This window comes from Mesoplodon densirostris, chromosome 1, assembly GCF_025265405.1.
Source record: "Mesoplodon densirostris isolate mMesDen1 chromosome 1, mMesDen1 primary haplotype, whole genome shotgun sequence".
Classification (NCBI taxonomy): domain Eukaryota; kingdom Metazoa; phylum Chordata; class Mammalia; order Artiodactyla; family Ziphiidae; genus Mesoplodon; species Mesoplodon densirostris.
In genome coordinates this window covers 107,412,291-107,430,250 of record NC_082661.1, presented here as the reverse complement: position 1 = coordinate 107,430,250, position 17,960 = coordinate 107,412,291, and the positions used below count along the sequence as shown (strand labels likewise).

Sequence of the window (17,960 nt, the reverse complement as noted above, 5' to 3'; positions counted from 1 at the left end):
GACGTGAATGTTCAGGAACGGATTCTGGAGGACAGCTGAGCAGCGCGATCTACCCAGTGGACACGCCACGGATAAAACAAATCACAGACTGTGACACGTGTGGGAGGAGTGCAAATCGTCACCTTTCCTTCAGGAGCAGAAGAGATAAAGAAAGAACTCGGAGGCTTTGGAATGCTTTCTCTTCCTGTGAAGGGAGTGGCGCTGGCTCTGGATCCGCTGAGCGTGGCGGGCGTGACGTGATGCCAGCTGCAGCCGCGCCAGCCCATGCCGCCCCGGCCCACTCACAACCCTCCAGGCCAGCCAGCAGCTTCCAGCTCCACAAGCCGCACGTGCAGCCACGACCCGTGGGCTCAGAAGAGCGGCCGGGAGCCCTGGCTCTCGAACTCGGCCCAGGCGTCGTTGAGCTCCATGAAGATCATCCGGGCATACTGCTCGTAGGGCTGCCCCCGGGCCTGCGGGCAGGCAGGACGGCAGTGGTGAGGGCCTGGCCTGCTCCCAGAACCCCGCCCCAACCCCGGCCCAGAGCCCACACCCCGTGCCCACCTTGTCCGGGTGGACCACCAGCACGGCGCGGCGGTAGTGCTTCTTCACCTGCGCAGGCGTCACCAGGTCGGCCATGCCCACGGGCGTCCAGCGGCTCTCGTCGTCCCACAGCGCCGTGTGCAGTGTGGACAGCAGGGCACGGATGTTCCTCTCCTTGCCCTCCGTCCAGTCCAGGAGCTGAAGGAGACGCCGTGCTGCTGAGGGCATGCCAGGCCCCGGCCTCTACCCACCGAGCAGCCGGCGGTCGCCCCACGGAGCAGGGATCTGACTGTGAGATGTGTGGCCCCGACGTGGACCCCCACCCCAGTTTCTGCACTGACCCCACCCAGGCATGGCCAATTCCATTCCCTAGGTCTGGCTGGACAGGACACGGAATAGACGGTGCGTGGAATCCAGGGACCCTTTCCTCCGTGGAACATTCACAGATGACCCGCCGTCACAGCCTTGCCCTGTCCGTCCTGGGGTCCAGGCACACAGACGTCCTTGTCACCCCAGGGGTCTCTGCGGCCCATGCCCCCCGACTGGGGTCACGCCTGGCTGGTGTCCAGAAGAGCAAGGAGCTTAATGAGCATGAAGCCACACGTCCCAGCCACAAGGGGACAGTTGATCTTTCACCCCAAAACTTTCAGGAGAGCAAATAAGCGTAGATGGAAGCCACTGTCCCTGCAAGCATGTCGGACAGAGGTCCTCGTGTGTGAGAGTCGGGGCCGCGTCGGCTGTGTCCCTCTCCACACGCTCCTGCCCAGGATGCCCCCCACCCTGCCCCGGCCCGAGTGCCCTGCACCTTCAGCTTGAGGGGGTCTGAGTCCCGCGCCTGGTCCTGCCTCCTCATCTCGGCGATCGTCCTCGGCCCCTTCCTGTCGGCCCGGGAGGAGAAGCCCTGGTTGGACAACAGGTCTTCGAAATCGTTCTCCGACACCCTTGGCTTTGGACCTGGAGGAGAGCAAAGGCTTCAGGGGCCACGCTAAGTGCCCACCCAACAGCCTGCCTGCTGCCTCTGTGCTGCATGGCCAGCTCGAGCACCCTCGGGGATGGCAGGATGGCCGAGAAGATGGGAAACGTCCAAAAGAGCTGCCCCGAGGCATGAGCGCACAGAGTGTGGGCGGGGTCACGGCAGGCATCGGGACCACCCCCCTCCCCCGACAAGCGAGGCAGCCAGGCCTGGGCTGACCACCCAGCTACCCGGCCAGCAGAGGCCGAGAAGTTTCCCGGACAGTGTGGCCTGGCCCACTGGGGGCAAGAGGGTCACCCACAGACATGCATCTGAAATCATTAACTTCCATCCAAAGCGGCTCCCGCTGGGTGGAAACAGACTCTGGGTCTCTTTAAACACCCTTTCCCGGGACTGGGCTCTGATCTGGACAAGGCAAAACGGGATTCACTGTAACCACTTCACAGCAAGCTCGAAAAACCACACACGCGGCGAGAGAGGAAGGACTCACCAAAGCCAGGGGCACGGACCCCCCTCTCCTCCCGGCTGCCGATCACACTGAAGCTGGAGCTGTAGTTTGGCCGTGGCTGCACACTGGCTATGGGGGTTGGCTTGGCCTGGGGGGGCCACGGGGTGCCCTGGGCTGGGGGCCGACTCATCTGCCAGGAGCCACTGGCCTTGGGAGGGGGGACTGTTTTGGGAACGAAGCCCCCAGGAGTAGGTGCAGCGGGCGAGCCTGGGGAGACAGTTCACGTGGGGGTGTCACCGACAGCCTGAGGGCGGGGCGCTGCCCCGTGGGTGCTCAGCCCTCGCAGGCAGAGGACACACCCTCGCGAAATGAACGTGTCAGGTCAGCCGCCAGGATGGGTGGCCTCTAGGTAGCCCCACAGCTGGCCCATCTGCAGGGGCTGAGCCGGGTGGGCTCCCCTCCCCACTCGCTCAAATGCAGGGCTGAGTGCAGGAAGCTCAAAACCAGCACCCAGAGCCCACAGGGCCCCCGACCAGCACCATGCAGGCTGCTGCTCCGTGAACGCAGGCATGTGCCGTGTCACGTGTGTGGTTCTGTGCCACTTCACATGCGTACATATTCACAGAAGCACTGGGTCAAGATGCCCCCTTTCTCTGTCCTGTGACCTTCACCTCAAGAACATTCTAGACGTAGAATCACAGGGCAGGCGGCCCTTGCAATGGGCTCTTCTCACCCAGGACCCACCCACCTACCCGCTTGTCGCCAGCAGCCTGGCAGGTGGACGCGCCACAGAAGGACTCCGGTGGGTTCCAGTCTGTGGTGATTACCAACAGGGTCGCCCTGAGCACTGCTGCGGAGGCTCCCTGCTCAGCCCACATGCGCCTCTGGGATAGAAAGCGGTTGCGGGTTCAGTTTTGTGAGAACCGACGCCCGCCTCGAGTAGCCGGCCTGCACGCCCGCCAGCTCTGCGCCTGGCACTGCACCCCATCGAGGCCCCCCGCGCCTCCAGGGCCGCCAGTGACACTAGACCTCTCCCCAGGCTGCCTTTCTCTTCACCACTCACCCGTTTTCAAGTTGGATGTGTTTTGCTCTGTTTTTACTGTTCTTACATATCCTAGATAGTTGTCAGATACGTGGTTCAAAGATATTTTTCCCACCCTGTAGCTTTTCATCCTGTTGAGAGTCTTTAGCAGGGCAACAGATTTCTTTTTGATCAAGTCCAATTTATCCATTTTTTGCTGATGGATCATGGTCCAGGTGACACTAAAGGCTACGTCCCCCCAATTTTCTCTTTTCTTCTGAAAGCTTTACAAATCTATGGCCAATTCTGAGTAATGGTCATCTACCTGCTGTTTAAGGTGTAAAGTTCAGGGTGAGGCCACTTTCTTGCTGCCCCAGCACCGTCATGAATGGTTTTGCACCTCTGGCAAAAGTCAGTTGGTCTTACTGGTGTGGGGCTACTTCCAGGTCGGTGATCTACGTGTCTGTCCTGCCCACAGCACGCAGGCATGGAGGAGGCCAGAGGCCTGGTGGGCTGAGTCTTAACCATCCCATTTCCCCTGACTCTCCAAATAAAGTCTACAATAAGCTCGTCTGTGTCTGCAGGAACCCTCACTGGCATTTCTGGTGAGGACTGTGCTGACCCCACTGATCACTGAAAGAGAACCTTCCTGATGTGGGTCGCCGGGCTGTGAGCTCATCTGTTTACTGAAGTCTTCCCTGACTTCTTTCCCCGTTTGGTTTTGTAGCTTCACGAGTCCTGTACGTGCTTTTTAAGAGTAATATGTTATGTTTCTTTTTTTCTTCTTTTGCAGGGATTGTAAACGGTGCTGTTCTAAATTTTGGGTTCGTTGTGCGTGTTGCTAGCAAACAGAAATACCCTCGTGGTGTCTGTTTGTTGATCCTGTGTCCTGCGACCCTCCTGAACTCACTCTGGGACCTGAAATACTTTCATAGACCCCCTGAGATTTCCCACACAGACAGCACATCGTCCACACATGACAACACTGCCTGTGTCCCTTCTGTCCCTTTCTTGCCTGCCTGCACCACCTGGGCTAACCCTGGGGAGCATGTGGTCTTCTGAAATCCAGCGCAAGCCTGGCGGCAGGACTCTGCAGGTGCTCCCTATCAAGTCCACGGGCTTCGCATTACTGGTTTGTTGAGTGTTTACCACAAGTAGGTGTTGAACTCCGGGGAATGCCTCTTCTGCACCATCGATGTGATCACACGACTTCCCTTCCTAGGCCAGTTAACGTTGTGTATACATATATATATATGTACATATATAATTTTTTAAAAAATTATTTATTTTGACTGCGTCGGGTCTTAGTTGCAGCACACGGAGTCTTCTCTAGTTGTGGTGCTCGGGCTCCAGAGCATGTGGGCTCTCTAGCTGTGTCGCGTGGGCTCCAGAGCACATGCGGGCTCAGCAGTTGTGGTAAGCGGGCTTAGTTGCCCCGCGGCATGTGGGATCTTAGTTCCCTGACCAGGGATTGAACCCACGTCCCCTGCATTGGAAGGCAGATTCTTAACCACTGGGTCACCAGGGAAGTCCCAATGTGCCGCATTCTGTTCATAGGCTTGGGGATGTTGAACCCTGCCTTGCTTCCTGGAATAAACCCTACTTGGTTGTGGTGTGTGATTGTTGTTTTTTTTTTTTTAAGATTTTTTTTGATGTGAACCATTTTTAAAGTCTCTATTGAATATGTTACAATATTGCTTCTTTGGCCACAAGGCCTGTGGGATCTTAGCTCCCTGATCAGGGATCGAACCCGCACCCCCTCCATTGGAAGGCAAAGTCTTAACCACTGGACCGCCAGGGAAGTCCCCTGTGTGATTCTTTTTATACACTGATGAGCTCTCTGTGCTGATGACTGGCTTTGATTTTTGTGTCTGTGTTCATGAGGGATGCTGCCCTGTGGTCTGTAATTTCCTTTTGTATCATCTCCATCTGGTTTTGGTATCAGAGTAATACCAGATTCATAAAATCAACTGGAAAATATTCCCTCCTCTTCCTATTTCTTGGAAAAGACTGTGCGGAATTGGTATGAATTCTTTAAACATTTGGTAAAATTCTCCTGTGAACCCAGATGGGACTGGAGATTTCCTTTATGGGAGGTTTCTAACTATGAATTCATTTTCTTTATGATTACAGACCCACTCAAACACTCTACCTCACACGGGGCACACCTGAAGAACTTGTCCACCTCACCTCAGTCCCAGGACTGGTGCTGAAACCGTAAGTCCATTTCCCTTCAGAGCCTCTGGGGTCTGTGGACATCTTGGGTTAACCTCTCTTTTTTAATCCATCTTAGCAGAGATTTGTCAACTTTACTGATCTTCTCAGAGAACTAACTTTTTGATCAACCCATTTTCTCTAGTTTTCATTTTCTATTTCATTGATTTGGGCTATTTATCATTTCCTTCCATTTGCTTTGAGCTTATTTTGCTTTTCTTTTCAAATGTCTTCAGGTGATAACTCACAATATTGACAAGTCATTTCCTCTTTTCCAAACTACACACTTAATGCTATGTGTTTCCCTCTTGGCACTGCTTTAGCTGCATAACCGAAGTTTAGACACGTCACGTTTTCATTTTCATTCTCTTCGACACGCTGTTTTATTTTCCTTGAGACTGCCTAAATAACCCGTGTTATTTAAAACTGTGTCATTCAGGACTTCCCTGGTGGCACAGTAGTTAAGAATCTGCCTGCCAATGCAGGGGACACGGGTTCAAGCCCTGGTCTAGGAAGATCCCACATGCTGCGGAGCAACTAAGCCCATGAGCCACAACTACTGAGCCTGTGCTCTAGAGCCCGTGCTCTGCAACAAGAGAAGCCACCTCAGTGAGAAGCCCGCGCACCACAACGAAGAGTAGCCCCCGCTCGCCGCAACCAGAGAAAAGCCCATGTGCAGCCTTGAAGACCTAATGCAGCCAAAAATAAATTTTTTAAAAAATTTAAAAAAAAAGTGTATCAATTTCCAAGAGTTTGAAGATTTTTCAGTTATCTCGCTGTTACCAATTTCTAGTTTGATTCCATTTGGTCACAGAATGATACGGTCTGTATGATTTCAGTTCTTTTAAATTTGTTGATGACTGTTTATGGCCCAATACATGGCCTTTCTTGGTGGTTGCTTGGGTGCAGGAGGACGTGTGTCCTGCTGCTGTCAGGCACAGTGTCCTGTGAATGTCCCACAGCTTTGCTGACTTTCTGTCTGGTGGCTCTATCTTTGTTGACAGAGGGATGCTGAGGTCTCCAACTAGAATGTGAGTTTGTCCATTTCTCCTTTCGGCTCCATCAGCTTCATGCAGGACTCTGTTTTCTGAGGGGGTGTGACAGAGGTCTGGGGTCACAGTGCAGAGCTGAGGGCTGGGCTCCATCCTGAGGACAGGCGCCCCAGATCCCGAGAATTCCTTTTCACCACAGGCAGCCCCCGAGAGGCTCTGAGTGACCCCGCCCTGTGATAGCCCAAGATAGAGGCAAAAAGCCCAGGGCAAACCCAAACTTCCAGGAATGCTCTCAGGGAGACACCAAAACCTGAAATGCCAGGAAGCGTCTGGGGAGATGTTATTTTCACCTAAAATTCCACATGCCTCCCGACTGCCAAGGGACGAGAGACACTCCTGGCCTCCAAACAATTAACGTCCCTAAAAGTTTTCTCAGAAAAATTACTGGCAGTGAATTCTGCTCCCTGGGGAGCGGGGCAGGCACTCTCCACACTCCTGTGCTGAGACCGCTCCTAGATGACCCCCAAACACTGCTATGCCTGTGGAGGGCCAGACCCCAGCACCAATTTTGGCAATTCCTGGTGTTATCTTGGTAACAAGCTCCTGGGATGAAGCAGATTGGGCCTTTCCTGGTGTCGCTGTGCCCTGGGCCTTGGTGGACAGGGTGAGGCCCCACCTCGGGTAGGTGGACACAACACCCCAGAGAGAGGCCTGGCGCTTTCCACGTGCCCGACACGGCCCTCAGGTTACCTTGGAGGCCGGAACTGAGGTCGCCGAGGTCCGCAAATGGGTCCTGGCTCTGAGACTTGGTCTGGCTGGCTGGGGGGCCAGGAGGTGCCGGCTGGCCTCCAGGAGAGATGAAGGGGCCTGGAGGAGGGCAGGGGCATTAGATCCAGCACACTGGAGTAGATGCAGCCTCTGCCCTCCTATCTCACGCTCCTGAAGGCCTCGCTCGGCGTTGTCACTGCACCTGCGACATGGCCACACTCGCAGCCCAAGCTGCCCACATTGCTCCGTGTGGGAGGTCACCTGACAGCTTGTATAAACTGTCCTGGGTTTGTCCTACCGCCTCCCGGAATCCATCTAAAGTGTGAGTGCACTCTACGACATTCGTTCATTCTAAGTACAAGGTACTGAAACGTCTAAGTAAATCACTGTCCTGCTCCTAATTCCCGTGTCATTCAAGAGTCAACTGTGAGGTCATTACAAACGATGGCAACTCATATATAAAGAGCTCTTACGAGTTAATACAAAAAAGGTGAATTTCCCGTGCAAAAAAATGATTAGAAAATGTGAAACAGTTCTCAGAAAAAATATAACCAAAAACATACAAAATAATAAACAACCTCACACATAATGAAGAAAAACAAATCGAAAAGAACTGACAGCCTATCAAACTGGCAGAATAGTATGTTTACAATTACAGCCCATAAATTAACAAACAGGACTTAAGAGAGAAGCATGTCACAGGCATCACAAACACCACTGCCTTTGAAAACAATTCACTACCGGAAACTTCCCCACGGGACAGAATCCCAACGTATGGAAAGAAGGACAGACATGATGAAAGTGAGACGCCAGAAGCACTCTTGTCCCCACAGACAGGGGACAGACCAGGATAGCCTGCAGCTTCTCGAGGGCCCTGCAGGGCACAAGGAAGCACTAAGGAACATTCTGGGTGAAAACTTCAGACAAGCCGTATGAGCGCCCACAGGAGCCGCACGGAGGGACTCGGGACAGTGGCAGGAGGCCCGGCCAGAGTGCCCCTAGGGCGCTGTTCCTGCCTCCTCCTCTTCTGGGGGCTGGGGTCACAGTTACGCCACGTGCCGTACCTTCTGCAGCTGGTACGGGGGCCGGAGCCTCAGCCCAGGCGTCCCATCCTCCCAGCAGGTCTGGGTGGCTGGTAGAGGCTGCCATCTTGCTGGGCTCTGCTGGCAGGTCACCTGGGAAGACAGCAGCGCTATCAGGTGTGTCCCCGGTGGGGGCGGGCACATGGCCTTCCCATGGCCTCCTGGGGGCCCTAGGGGACAGGCTGGCTGCAAGCCCCATCTGCGGCAGCCTTGGGGGCCGCCCTCCATACCCCCCTCCACGTGTGGGCAGGAGGCAGGATGCACACCTGACAGCCGCCCATGTGGGAGGTGGGGGGCCGAGGTGCTGGGCAGCAGCCCCTGCGGTGCTCCTGGCCTAGCAAGGCCCCAGGCAGGGCTGTGCTCACGCACCTCTGGGGCCTCCAACCGGCCTCCCTCCGCACGGGCAGAGGACACATCACACGGTCACTGCACTGACCAAGTGGATGCAGGGGGGCAGAAAGAGGAGAAGCCCACAGGGCGATGCTGAGACTAGCGTCCGCGGTCCCTCATCTGAAAGGGTCTTCAGAGAGACATCCTCCCACCATGGCTGGCCACATGCCAGTGCCCCAGAGCCTGCCTTCCCACCTCCCCTGAAACCCAGCAGGGCATACAGAGTGGACACTGGCTACGCCCCCTTTCTGGGGGAGGGAGGATCGTACTGCCCATCTCCCCCGGCCCTGTGGCCCCATCCCTGGTGTGGAGACCGCACTTACCCAGATGCAGGAAGTTGGTGCCAAGGGCCAGGGGTGGAGCGCTGTGGGTGGCAGGGAAGGATGCAGGCAGGGCGGCTGCGGAGTCCGAATTAAGAAATTCGCCGAAGAGGTCGGGCTGGGAGTGGGGCTGGGCGTCCGGGTCAGATGGCAGCAGGAGAGGGTCAAATGGGTCCGCTGTGGCAGGACACCAGGAAGCAGGTGGACGTGAGTGCAGGCACCACAGCGCATGCCCTCAGCCCAGAGGATCGGCTCCAGGATGGCCCTCCCACGACCCCATGGCCCCGAGAGGGAGGGGCAAGGCGCTGACCCCGCTGACCCCCGCCTGTCTCAGGAGGTCCTCTGGGGGCTCACGGTCTCCCTGAATGGCAGACTGCCGTGACCTCTGGGCCCACTTCTGTCGGCAGCACCTACCGGCTGGGACCGTGGTCCGTGAGCTCGGGGCAGAGGCTGGGCTGGTGAAGAGTAGGGCCGCTTCCCCGCCGAGCAGACCGCCTGCGGCACCCTCTGTATCAGCCGCAGGGGCCCCCAGGAGGCGGCTGAGCAGGTCCGCGTTGCTGGGGGGGCCCCCGCGGGCCTGCATGGGGGGCACCGGCCCTGCCTCGGAGTGCAGCCCCAGGAGGTCCACACCGTCCTCCTGCGGCAGGTCCGGGCCTGGCGTGTCCTCGTCGGCCACGTCCCCGCTCTCAGCTGAGAGCGTTGGGGCTTCCTCATCAGATGGCTCGCTCACACGTCCGTCCTCAGCCGCGGCAGACGGACCCTCCTCGGCAAGGTGACCCTCTGGGGCTGTTGCGCAGTCCCCGTCCTCTGAAAAGAAGACAACGGTGGGGCGGCTGCGGCTCAGTGCGAGAAGTCAGCACGGGCAGGCCCACGGGGCAGCGCCAGGCCCGCCTACCCACCCCGCCAGTCCAGCGTGTGCACAAAGTGGTCGGTGTCCCCGCTGCTGTGTGGCGAGTCCAACTCTGGGGGCTCGGCATCCGCAGGCCCGGCCTCGGCGTCATACTGCGCGGAGGAGCCCGGCTGCCTGGGGAGTTCTGGTTTTCCTGCAGGAAGGGGGATGTCAGGCCACCCGGCCCAGGGCAGCAGCCGGTGTGGGGCTCCAGGGCCCAGGCCCAGAGCCAGGAAGGGCTCACCACCACCAGAAACCCACACGACAACCAACCATCAGTGAATGAATCCCAGCATCGCCCAGATGCTGCCCCGGGACATGTGTGCATACGCGTACACTGGAAAGCATACATGCATGCACACACGTGCACACACGCTATTCAGGGACACTTAGCCGTCCTCACATAACAGAAAAAAATGCAAACCAAGAACATGAAGAGAATTGTTATGTGGCAAAGGAAGTCCTAAGTCCCACCCACCAGCGTGCTCCTGATGCTACTTTCAGTAAATGCTATGAAATAAGCCGACACAACCCTGCTGAGTTGCAGGGGGTTGAGGGGGTGGGGGTTGGCCAGGAACAAACTCTGCTGTGGGGCAGCCCTGCCAGCTGGTCCCAATCGAAGCCTCGACTTCTTCCAGGTCATGTTCAAAGTTGACACATGTCCAGAAAAGTGCACCCCCCCCGAAACAGCGAGTGACTCAAAGCTGACCCTCCCAGGGGTCCGACCAGCCCCGCCCAATGACCCCGGCAGGGACTGCAGGCCACGTGGCTTGGGATCCAAAAACAGACACTGGGCCACCTGCAGGCGTGCCCAGAAAACAAGGATCTCACCAAATTTAGACAGAATGTCTTGCTGCTCCTCCCGGCTGGAAAACAGGATCTTGGGGTTCAGCCCCCGCATGCTTGCACTCTCCCAGGGTGGGGCCTCGTGGCCAGGCCTATCTCTGGGCTCCACCTCCACCTCCAGGTTCACTTGGAATAAATCGGGGTATTTCTCCTGAATGTCACAAGCGTCCAGGTCATACCTGCATTTGGGAGGCGAGAAGCAGGTTAGGCACGACCATGGGCACTGCGGGTACCAGCCCAACGTTCACCGGGAGATGAGTGGGGGCGGGGCCGCATGCTCCACAGGCACCCTGGCCCTGCACTCATGCTCGGGACGTTCGAGCCGCCACCGAGCAAAGGGTCAGAGGGACCTGCAGGGCTCTGTGCGTGGTGGGGCCCGTCCACACCCGCAGAGCAGGACTCCCGCTCCTCCGTCAGGGGAGCGCTCAGCCCTCACTCCTCAGGCTCTGGAGTTCAAATCAGAGCTTAAATGCAGGTTCCCATAAAACAATGCCATCCACGCTGGCAAAATCCCCCAACTATTAACAGATGCCCATAAACCAATGCCTCTGGAATCTGGCTGCAGGGGTGGAGAGGCACTAACCTGTTCCCACTGGGTGGAACAGGGAGGGAGGTGACCTGGGGCGGCAGCCGGGGGGGCCCGGGCACGGGCGGGAGACTGGTAACAGGGCAGCCTGGCAGTGGTGACTGTGGCTGCCATGTCACTGAACTGCCCTCATGCTGTGACTCCGCATCTTTCGAGGGAATTCCTAAGATCATCTCTGGTGACAATATCGATAAACCCTAGTTCCTCAGCTAGACAACAGGTTCCAACTGCTCTTATTTTATGCTAACCTCTGTTTGCATTACTTACTGCTTTGTGCCTATAAGAAGAGTATAGCAACAAAAAGAGAAACACAGAAAAGAACGCTGGGTCCCTGAAGGTCTGAGGAGTCGAGGGAGGGGCCCTGCAATGTCCAGGAACAGCCTCCGGGCAGAGGAGGGGCCGCAGGAGTGGTCAGGGGTGGTGGTGAGGCCACAGCAAGTTTTAGTTCTTACTTCCCTGGATTCAACAAAATGGGACGAGCGAGCACGCGTGACCCAAAATCCTTCCCACTCCTCACGGACACACCCGCCCCTGTGCAAGGAGGGGAATGAGGGGTCTCTGCAGGGGCGAGGCCGGGCCTACGTGGGCGCAGGGACAGTGGCTGCACTGCCGTGTGGCCCTCTCAGGCTCCCGGCCCAGAGGCCGCCACGGGCTTCCTTCCTGTCCAGGCCAGGTGCCCATAAGAAGAAGACTACAAGAGCGACGGCTCAGCCGGGCAGGAACAGCTGGCGCGGGGACCGCAGGTGGAAAACCCGGACAGCGATGTTGGCAAAGGGGATCTGGTGGCCAGCGAGGGCCCAGGGAGGGGCCCATCCACAAGGAGCAGAGGCCAAGAAGCAAAGCAGGGAGAAGGCGCGCGGCCTCTATGAGCTCAGCTCCAGGGCAGCAGGGCCTCAGGGGCCACTCGGGGCACCATGCTGGTGGCCACCCACCCCCGCCTCCCTGCCCGGCCCAGCCCCAGGGACAGCACCCCCCAGGCCAGGGTCTGCCCACCCGTCCAGGCCAGTGAGGAAACAATGAGGTCTGTGAGCAGAGGCGCAGCCCTGCTGCCCCCAAGGGCCCGGGGTCTCAGAGGGCAGAGGGCCAGGCCCCGCTGGACAGGCCCTAAGGGGGAGCCTGCCACGCTCAGCCGGGAACAAATGCATCGGCTTTCGTCCTGGACTGTCACCCTGCCCACTCACAGGAGGCACCCGAGGAATTTCAGGTTTCTTCTGCAAAGTGTCCTCTTTCAACCGCCTGCGGGGCACCCCTTGCCTTTCTCCTATTAAACCGACGAGTCCACTTCTGGAGGCACGACATGCACAGCGAAGCACAAGCCTACGCAAGCGCCTCAGTAAAGGTTATCCTCGTGTCAACAGTCCATTCAGAATAAAAGACTGTCTCTTCCCAGACCCCAAGAAGGGCCACGCCCCGAGAGGCGGCCACTCCTCGGGCCTCCGGATGGGGCCCCACGGGAGGCCTGAGCAGACATTAACAGGGTCATGGACATATCACAGCTCACTCTCCAACCGACTGCCGATGCCATGAGGGCCTCTTCTCAGTCTGGAGACATCAAGCCTAAGGCCCTGGGTACGTGGCTAATGACGCCACGTGCACGTGGGAAGCACTGAGGCAGGAGATCTTCAAAGTTCTCATCTCAGGAAAACATCTAACTCCGCGTGGCTCCCACGGGAGCTCCCCCCCAACCCCGTTTCCTTGCCCTCGCGGCTCTAACCTGCTTCCCTGGTGATGAGGGATGTGCAGACTGGCTCAGGTGCTTGCTGGCTGTGTGGATCCGCCAGTCAAGTCCCCTGCCTGCTTTTAATGGGTGTCTTTCTCTTTTCGTTCTGTGCTTCTCTATGTGTCCATGTCTGACACATACGCTGCAAACATCTCGTCTGCCTGAAAACATCTTTGATTGGCTTTCGCTTCTGAAGGATGACTTCATAGGAGACAGAATTTCAAGTTGGCCAATGTTCTCCTCAGGCACTTCCTGAAGACGCCCCCGACTCCGGCTCCCACCCCTTGGTTAAAAGGCAGCTGCCGGTCTCCTTACTTTGAAGGTCCCTCCCCTGGGGGCTCTGAAATGGTCGTCTTTGGTTTTCATCAATTTGCAAAACGCTGAGGAAGGGGTTTCCTTCCTTCTTTTATATAAACTCCTGTTTGCTGTTTTCAGAGTTTTTGATTCTATGGTTTGATGTTTTTCATCAGTGTAACGGAATTTTTGGCCAGTGATTTTTCCAACATTGTTTCTGTTGTGTCCTCTTCTCCTTGGACTCCAAACAAAGGCACGCCTGACCATTTCCCAGCCCCCAATGACCCCTCTGTATCCATCTCTCTCTCACCGTTGCTCCTGTGTCTACTCTGCTACCGGGCACACGGCTCAATCTTCAGTTCCAGCTGTGACGTTTCTCAGTCCGAGAGTCACACCTGCCTCCTTTTCACACGTTCCAGCTCTGCGGTGAAATCCCCCTCGTACTTCCCAGAACACACGAGACAGTCGTTAATGCTGTCTCCCAGCTCCAGCATCAGATTCACCTACGGCTCTCTTGCCCAGCTCTTCCGCTTGGTCTTTAGTCAAATCTGGTCTCTGAAGAGAAATGTCTGAGGACACAAGGACACCTGAAGCGCTGGGACTACCTTCCTCCAAAGGAGAAAAAACCTGAAACCTTAAAGTGTGGCATTCTTCGTCTTTGTCACGTTGGCATGTTAAAAAAAATGCATGAGGTGCCAGTGTGGGAAACATACTAAAAGAACACGAGACTCTTAAAGGAGCAACAATGGGCAGAAACACAGACATGCCCACAGCCCACGATGCCGACGCTGTGAGGGCGGCTGGGCGGCTCTCCCTGAGCCCTTACCACAGGCAGCCCTGGCGCGGCACTGCCCTGTGTGAGCCCTCCCGGGACCCGGGGCGTCAGAGCTCACAGCCCTCTCAGAGCTCAGCACTCCCGGGGTCTCAGAGCTCAGCGCTCCCGGGACCCCTGCCAGTATCAATCACGCTGTACTTGTCTCCACACCAGCCATGGCTGGGGGTGCTTGCGCACCCCGACCCCTCTCGTCCACTCCCCTCAGTGTGACGCCAACATACTTTGCAAATTTCACAGTAGCTGCATTCCGAGGCACAAACCCTGTGTGGAACTGGATCTGGAACATCTTCATGGATGCCATCTGCAGGGAGAAAGCGAACAGAAGGTCCTCAGGCCGGGAGGGTGACGCCAGGCCCTCTTCACGGGTGACCAGCTGAGAGCCCCACACGGGGCTCCAGGGCCGGGGACACACAGAGGCTGGGGCAGTGCCCTAGCCAATAAGTGGCTCCTTGGGCCCGTGGGGAGGCCCCAGGGCCACAGCCGGGCAGGCTCAGGCTGCAGTCCCCTCTGCCTCTGCCACACAGGTGGAGACACAGAGCTCTCACTGCACTTAGAGAACCAAGCTCGCCCACGAGCCAGGGGCCGCCCGGCGCCCGCTCACCTTAGCCTGCAGCCTTCCTCCCAGGGTGGACCTCGCGTGATAGATGATGATGAGCACGTCTCCCTGGACCGTTATGCCCAGGGGAATGACCGCTTTGCCATCCTCGATTTTAAAATCCCTGGAGGACAGAACCAAGAAAAGCAGTGCACTTAGGTACGAGGTATACCGTTCTGATGAACTGCGACCCACAGCGCCAGTTTCTTCTTGCCTCGTGGGTTTTTCTGCCAAATTACGTCAGGCATGGGGGGAGAATGGTCCAGGAGAGGACTTCCAAGGATCCACCCAGCACGAAGACCCCGAGAACTCCCCCACAGGCCCCGCTGGTCCCGCCTCCAAGCCCACTGCCCAGCCGCAGCCCCAGAGCACAATTCCCTCCTCGACAGCCCCCAGAAGATGAGGCCACGGGGCAAGGAAGGGCCTGAGCCCTGAGCCCACCTCATCTTGTCGTATTCCTGGGACGTGGTAGTCACACGCTCATCCCCCACGTAGACCTCGCAGAAGGGCCGGCAGCCATTCCGCTGCTTGCTGAACAGGGGCACAGGCGTCATGACCACGGCCTTCACCAGGATGGGCTTGCTGTGGGGTATGATGGGCTCCTCTGCCACCATGTCACACATGTACTCGATGTACCTGGAGGGCAGGAGGCACACCATGTCACACACGTGTCCTGTGCAGGAAACGGGCCACGTCACATGCGTGCTCCGTGCAGCCCACACACCACACGTGTGCTCCATGTGTGCCCACGTGCCACGGCACACCCGTGCTCCATGTCTCTGGAGCCCATCAGGTCGTCAGTCTTTTCTCAATCACACGTAAGCATCTCATGCTATAAATTTCACTAAAAGCAACGTTCCAGTGTCATCTCATGAATCTTACGTTGTAATTTTCATTCAGTTCAAAATATCTTTATATTTCCCTTGAGACTTCCTCTCTGACTCACGGGCTACTCATAGGTAGATTGTTTCACTTTGAAATATTTAAGGCTCTCCAAATCCACCTTGCTGTCACTGATTTCTGGGTTAATTCCACGATGGCCTGGGAACATATCTGGTATGATTTCTATTCTTCCCAACCTGTTGCGGTTTAAGAGCCCGGAACATGACCCTTCTTCCCAAGGGCTCTGCACGCACGTTCCTGTCGTGGGTACACTCCGTGGCTCTGAACCGACCTGCCGACTTGTTCCACTGCTCACTGTGAGGGACGCTGCAGCTGCCCCCGTCCTGCTCTGTGGACCTGGAATCTGCTCCTCCGGCTCCCTTGGTGGTTCCGCGGCTCCTTTTCGTGGCACCGCCGCAGGGCGTCCGTCTCCCACACTTGTCTAACCCATCTCCCGGGGAGGGGCAGGAGCCGTGACTGACTCCAAACTGACAGCAGGCGACACTCCGTCTCGCCACAGCACTCTGGCCACTCCCGAGGTCCGCAGTGGAGACGGCTGCATGGCAGGAGACCCAGGCGCCTCTTGCTGACAGCAAGAAGCCAGGACACCATGACCCAGGTCCACAGCCCACAACCTGAGTGAGCTTGGAAGCAGATTCAAAACTGAAGGAGGAGACTGCCCTTGAGTCAAGGCTGAGCTGGACGCCTGACCCACAGGGACAGGTGTTTCAGCAGCGGAGCCTGTTGCACGTGCCCTGCACACAATCCTCCTCCGCCCCCACCATCAGTGCTATGGTGCAGGCCCGCAGGCAGTGTGTGCTCGGCGAGGGGCCCGACACACAGGTGACGCTGAACTGGCTTCCCAGCCAGCCGGCCGCCCGCCTGCCTCTCCAGCCTCGGCTTCTCCTTCCTGATCTCCTGGGTCACCCGAGCACATCCCAGGCCGCCACTTGCATCCTCTGCTGACGTAATGACGGCCCTTGAGAAGAACCTTCACTGCTTGCACCTCCACTCCCGCCGCCCACCTTCCGGAGCTCCTGTGCGTGGCTCTCGGCAGTGTGAACGCCGGAAGCTGAAGTGGGTTTTCCGTGTGTGTGTTTTGTTCTGAATCCCACTTGGTGTCCTCTGAGCTTCTTGGGTTCGACGTCTGCCGTTAATTTGGGGAAATCCTCAGCAACGCCTCCTCCGTGCTCCCCCTTCCTGCTCCGTCTCCCCCGGGGGCCCCAGTGGTGCGTCTGTCAGACCATCTGAGATGGCCTGACGGGTATTTCGGTGAATGACATCTACAGACCCCTCTGAGGTCGCGGCCCTCTCCGTTGGGGTCTTCCGTGCTCCCTCCCACCCCCAGCCCCGTCATCAGAGTCCTGAACGCACAGACCGGCGACCAACAACTCCAAATGTCCCGTCACGGTTCCGTTCTCATGCGAAGGCTGCTTCCTCCATCTGTCCCAGGAGACGACCTCATGCCCCCTGAGCAGCGGCCTCCCTCTCTGACCTGTCCTGCAGGGCACAGACCACCCCCCGCCGAGTGCCCTGTGGGTGGGTGCCTGTCCCTCCTCGGATTGGGGGTGAGCCGATGGCTCCAGGATGGCTCTTCTCCAACAGGTTTGAAAAAGTCGTGCACCTGAAGCGGGCACCGCTCTTTTATAAGCTGTTGGGCCAGGCGGGGGATGACACTCTCTACATCTGCACGTCTCCAGGGAAGCAGCCTGGAGTCTGCTGGGGGCGCCGGGGCCAGGCACACACCGGCAACAACGATACTCTGCTGGCTCTGACCCCCGACTGTGAGCGCTCCCGAGCGGCACCCCAAGCTGCAGGCACAGTTCGGGAACCCCGGGTGTGCCCAGATTACGGGAAGGTGACACGCCGAAAGGGTCGGCAGCCTGCCACCCATGCTCGGCGGCACAGCCCTTGCTCTGCCACGCCTTCTGCACGATGGACAGGCCCGCCCCCGCCCCCCCGAGCCACACGGAAGATACGACCACGTGCCGGCTGTCTCAGGGTACGCCCTGCCCCCAGGCAGCGAGCCAATGGGGTGGGCCTCACAAGCAGGAGTGGGTCAACCACCCCACGCCGCCATCAAGGCAGTGCTGCCACCCCGAGCGGAAGGAATGGCCGTACAATGGTCCCTCACCAGCCTGGATGCCTTCCCAATGCCCCCCCCCAGGGGGCCCGGCCCCGTGTTGTTCACGCCAAGGCCCTCCCCACAGAGGAAGGAGATGCTCCCCCAGTACCTGAGGGGAGTGAGCAACTCCTCAGGCCTGAGTGTGAGGCTCCCCTCTCGCTACAAGGTGGATGGAAGTGGGGAAGGCAGTCTGGGAGCAGGCAGTGGCCCCGGGGGGCAGGGGGCGGGCGGTGCCCAGCAGCAGCCTTGGGAAACCATCTCCTGTAAGTCGTCAGCAGAGACAGCCTAGAAGCTATGTGTCTCACGGACCTGACGTGGAGGACGTACAGCGGGGGCGGTGCTGCCACACAGCTCCCAGATGCCACCTCCCCTGCCGAACGGAGCCACCGGGCCACGTGTGCAGAGGTGGCACCCAAGGGCTGCCCCATCGCCAGCGAGCAAGTGGCCTCACGCGCTAG

The 17,960-nt window shown here is 58.0% G+C and overlaps 1 protein-coding gene across 3 annotated transcripts in view; it reads right to left on the bottom strand.

The window, feature by feature from the left end:
• Window positions 1-264: 264 nt before the first annotated feature.
• GAK (cyclin G associated kinase) overlaps window positions 265-17,960 on the bottom strand; it is a 53,275-nt gene continuing 35,579 nt past the window's right edge. Inside the window, exons 16-28 of one of the 3 annotated variants that reach the window (XM_060107449.1) lie at window positions 14,937-15,131; window positions 14,502-14,619; window positions 14,122-14,201; window positions 10,451-10,644; window positions 9,630-9,773; window positions 9,145-9,537; window positions 8,734-8,907; window positions 8,003-8,113; window positions 6,921-7,037; window positions 1,986-2,210; window positions 1,328-1,476; window positions 544-720; window positions 265-452 (exon numbers count right to left, since the gene is read on the bottom strand). In XM_060107449.1, coding sequence (XP_059963432.1) covers window positions 351-452; window positions 544-720; window positions 1,328-1,476; window positions 1,986-2,210; window positions 6,921-7,037; window positions 8,003-8,113; window positions 8,734-8,907; window positions 9,145-9,537; window positions 9,630-9,773; window positions 10,451-10,644; window positions 14,122-14,201; window positions 14,502-14,619; window positions 14,937-15,131 — 2,179 coding nt within the window. In that variant the 3' untranslated portion in view covers window positions 265-350. The remainder of the gene's footprint in view (window positions 453-543; window positions 721-1,327; window positions 1,477-1,985; window positions 2,211-6,920; window positions 7,038-8,002; window positions 8,114-8,733; window positions 8,908-9,144; window positions 9,538-9,629; window positions 9,774-10,450; window positions 10,645-14,121; window positions 14,202-14,501; window positions 14,620-14,936; window positions 15,132-17,960) is intronic. The other 2 variants (XM_060107450.1, XM_060107451.1) reach the window with 2 other exon arrangements.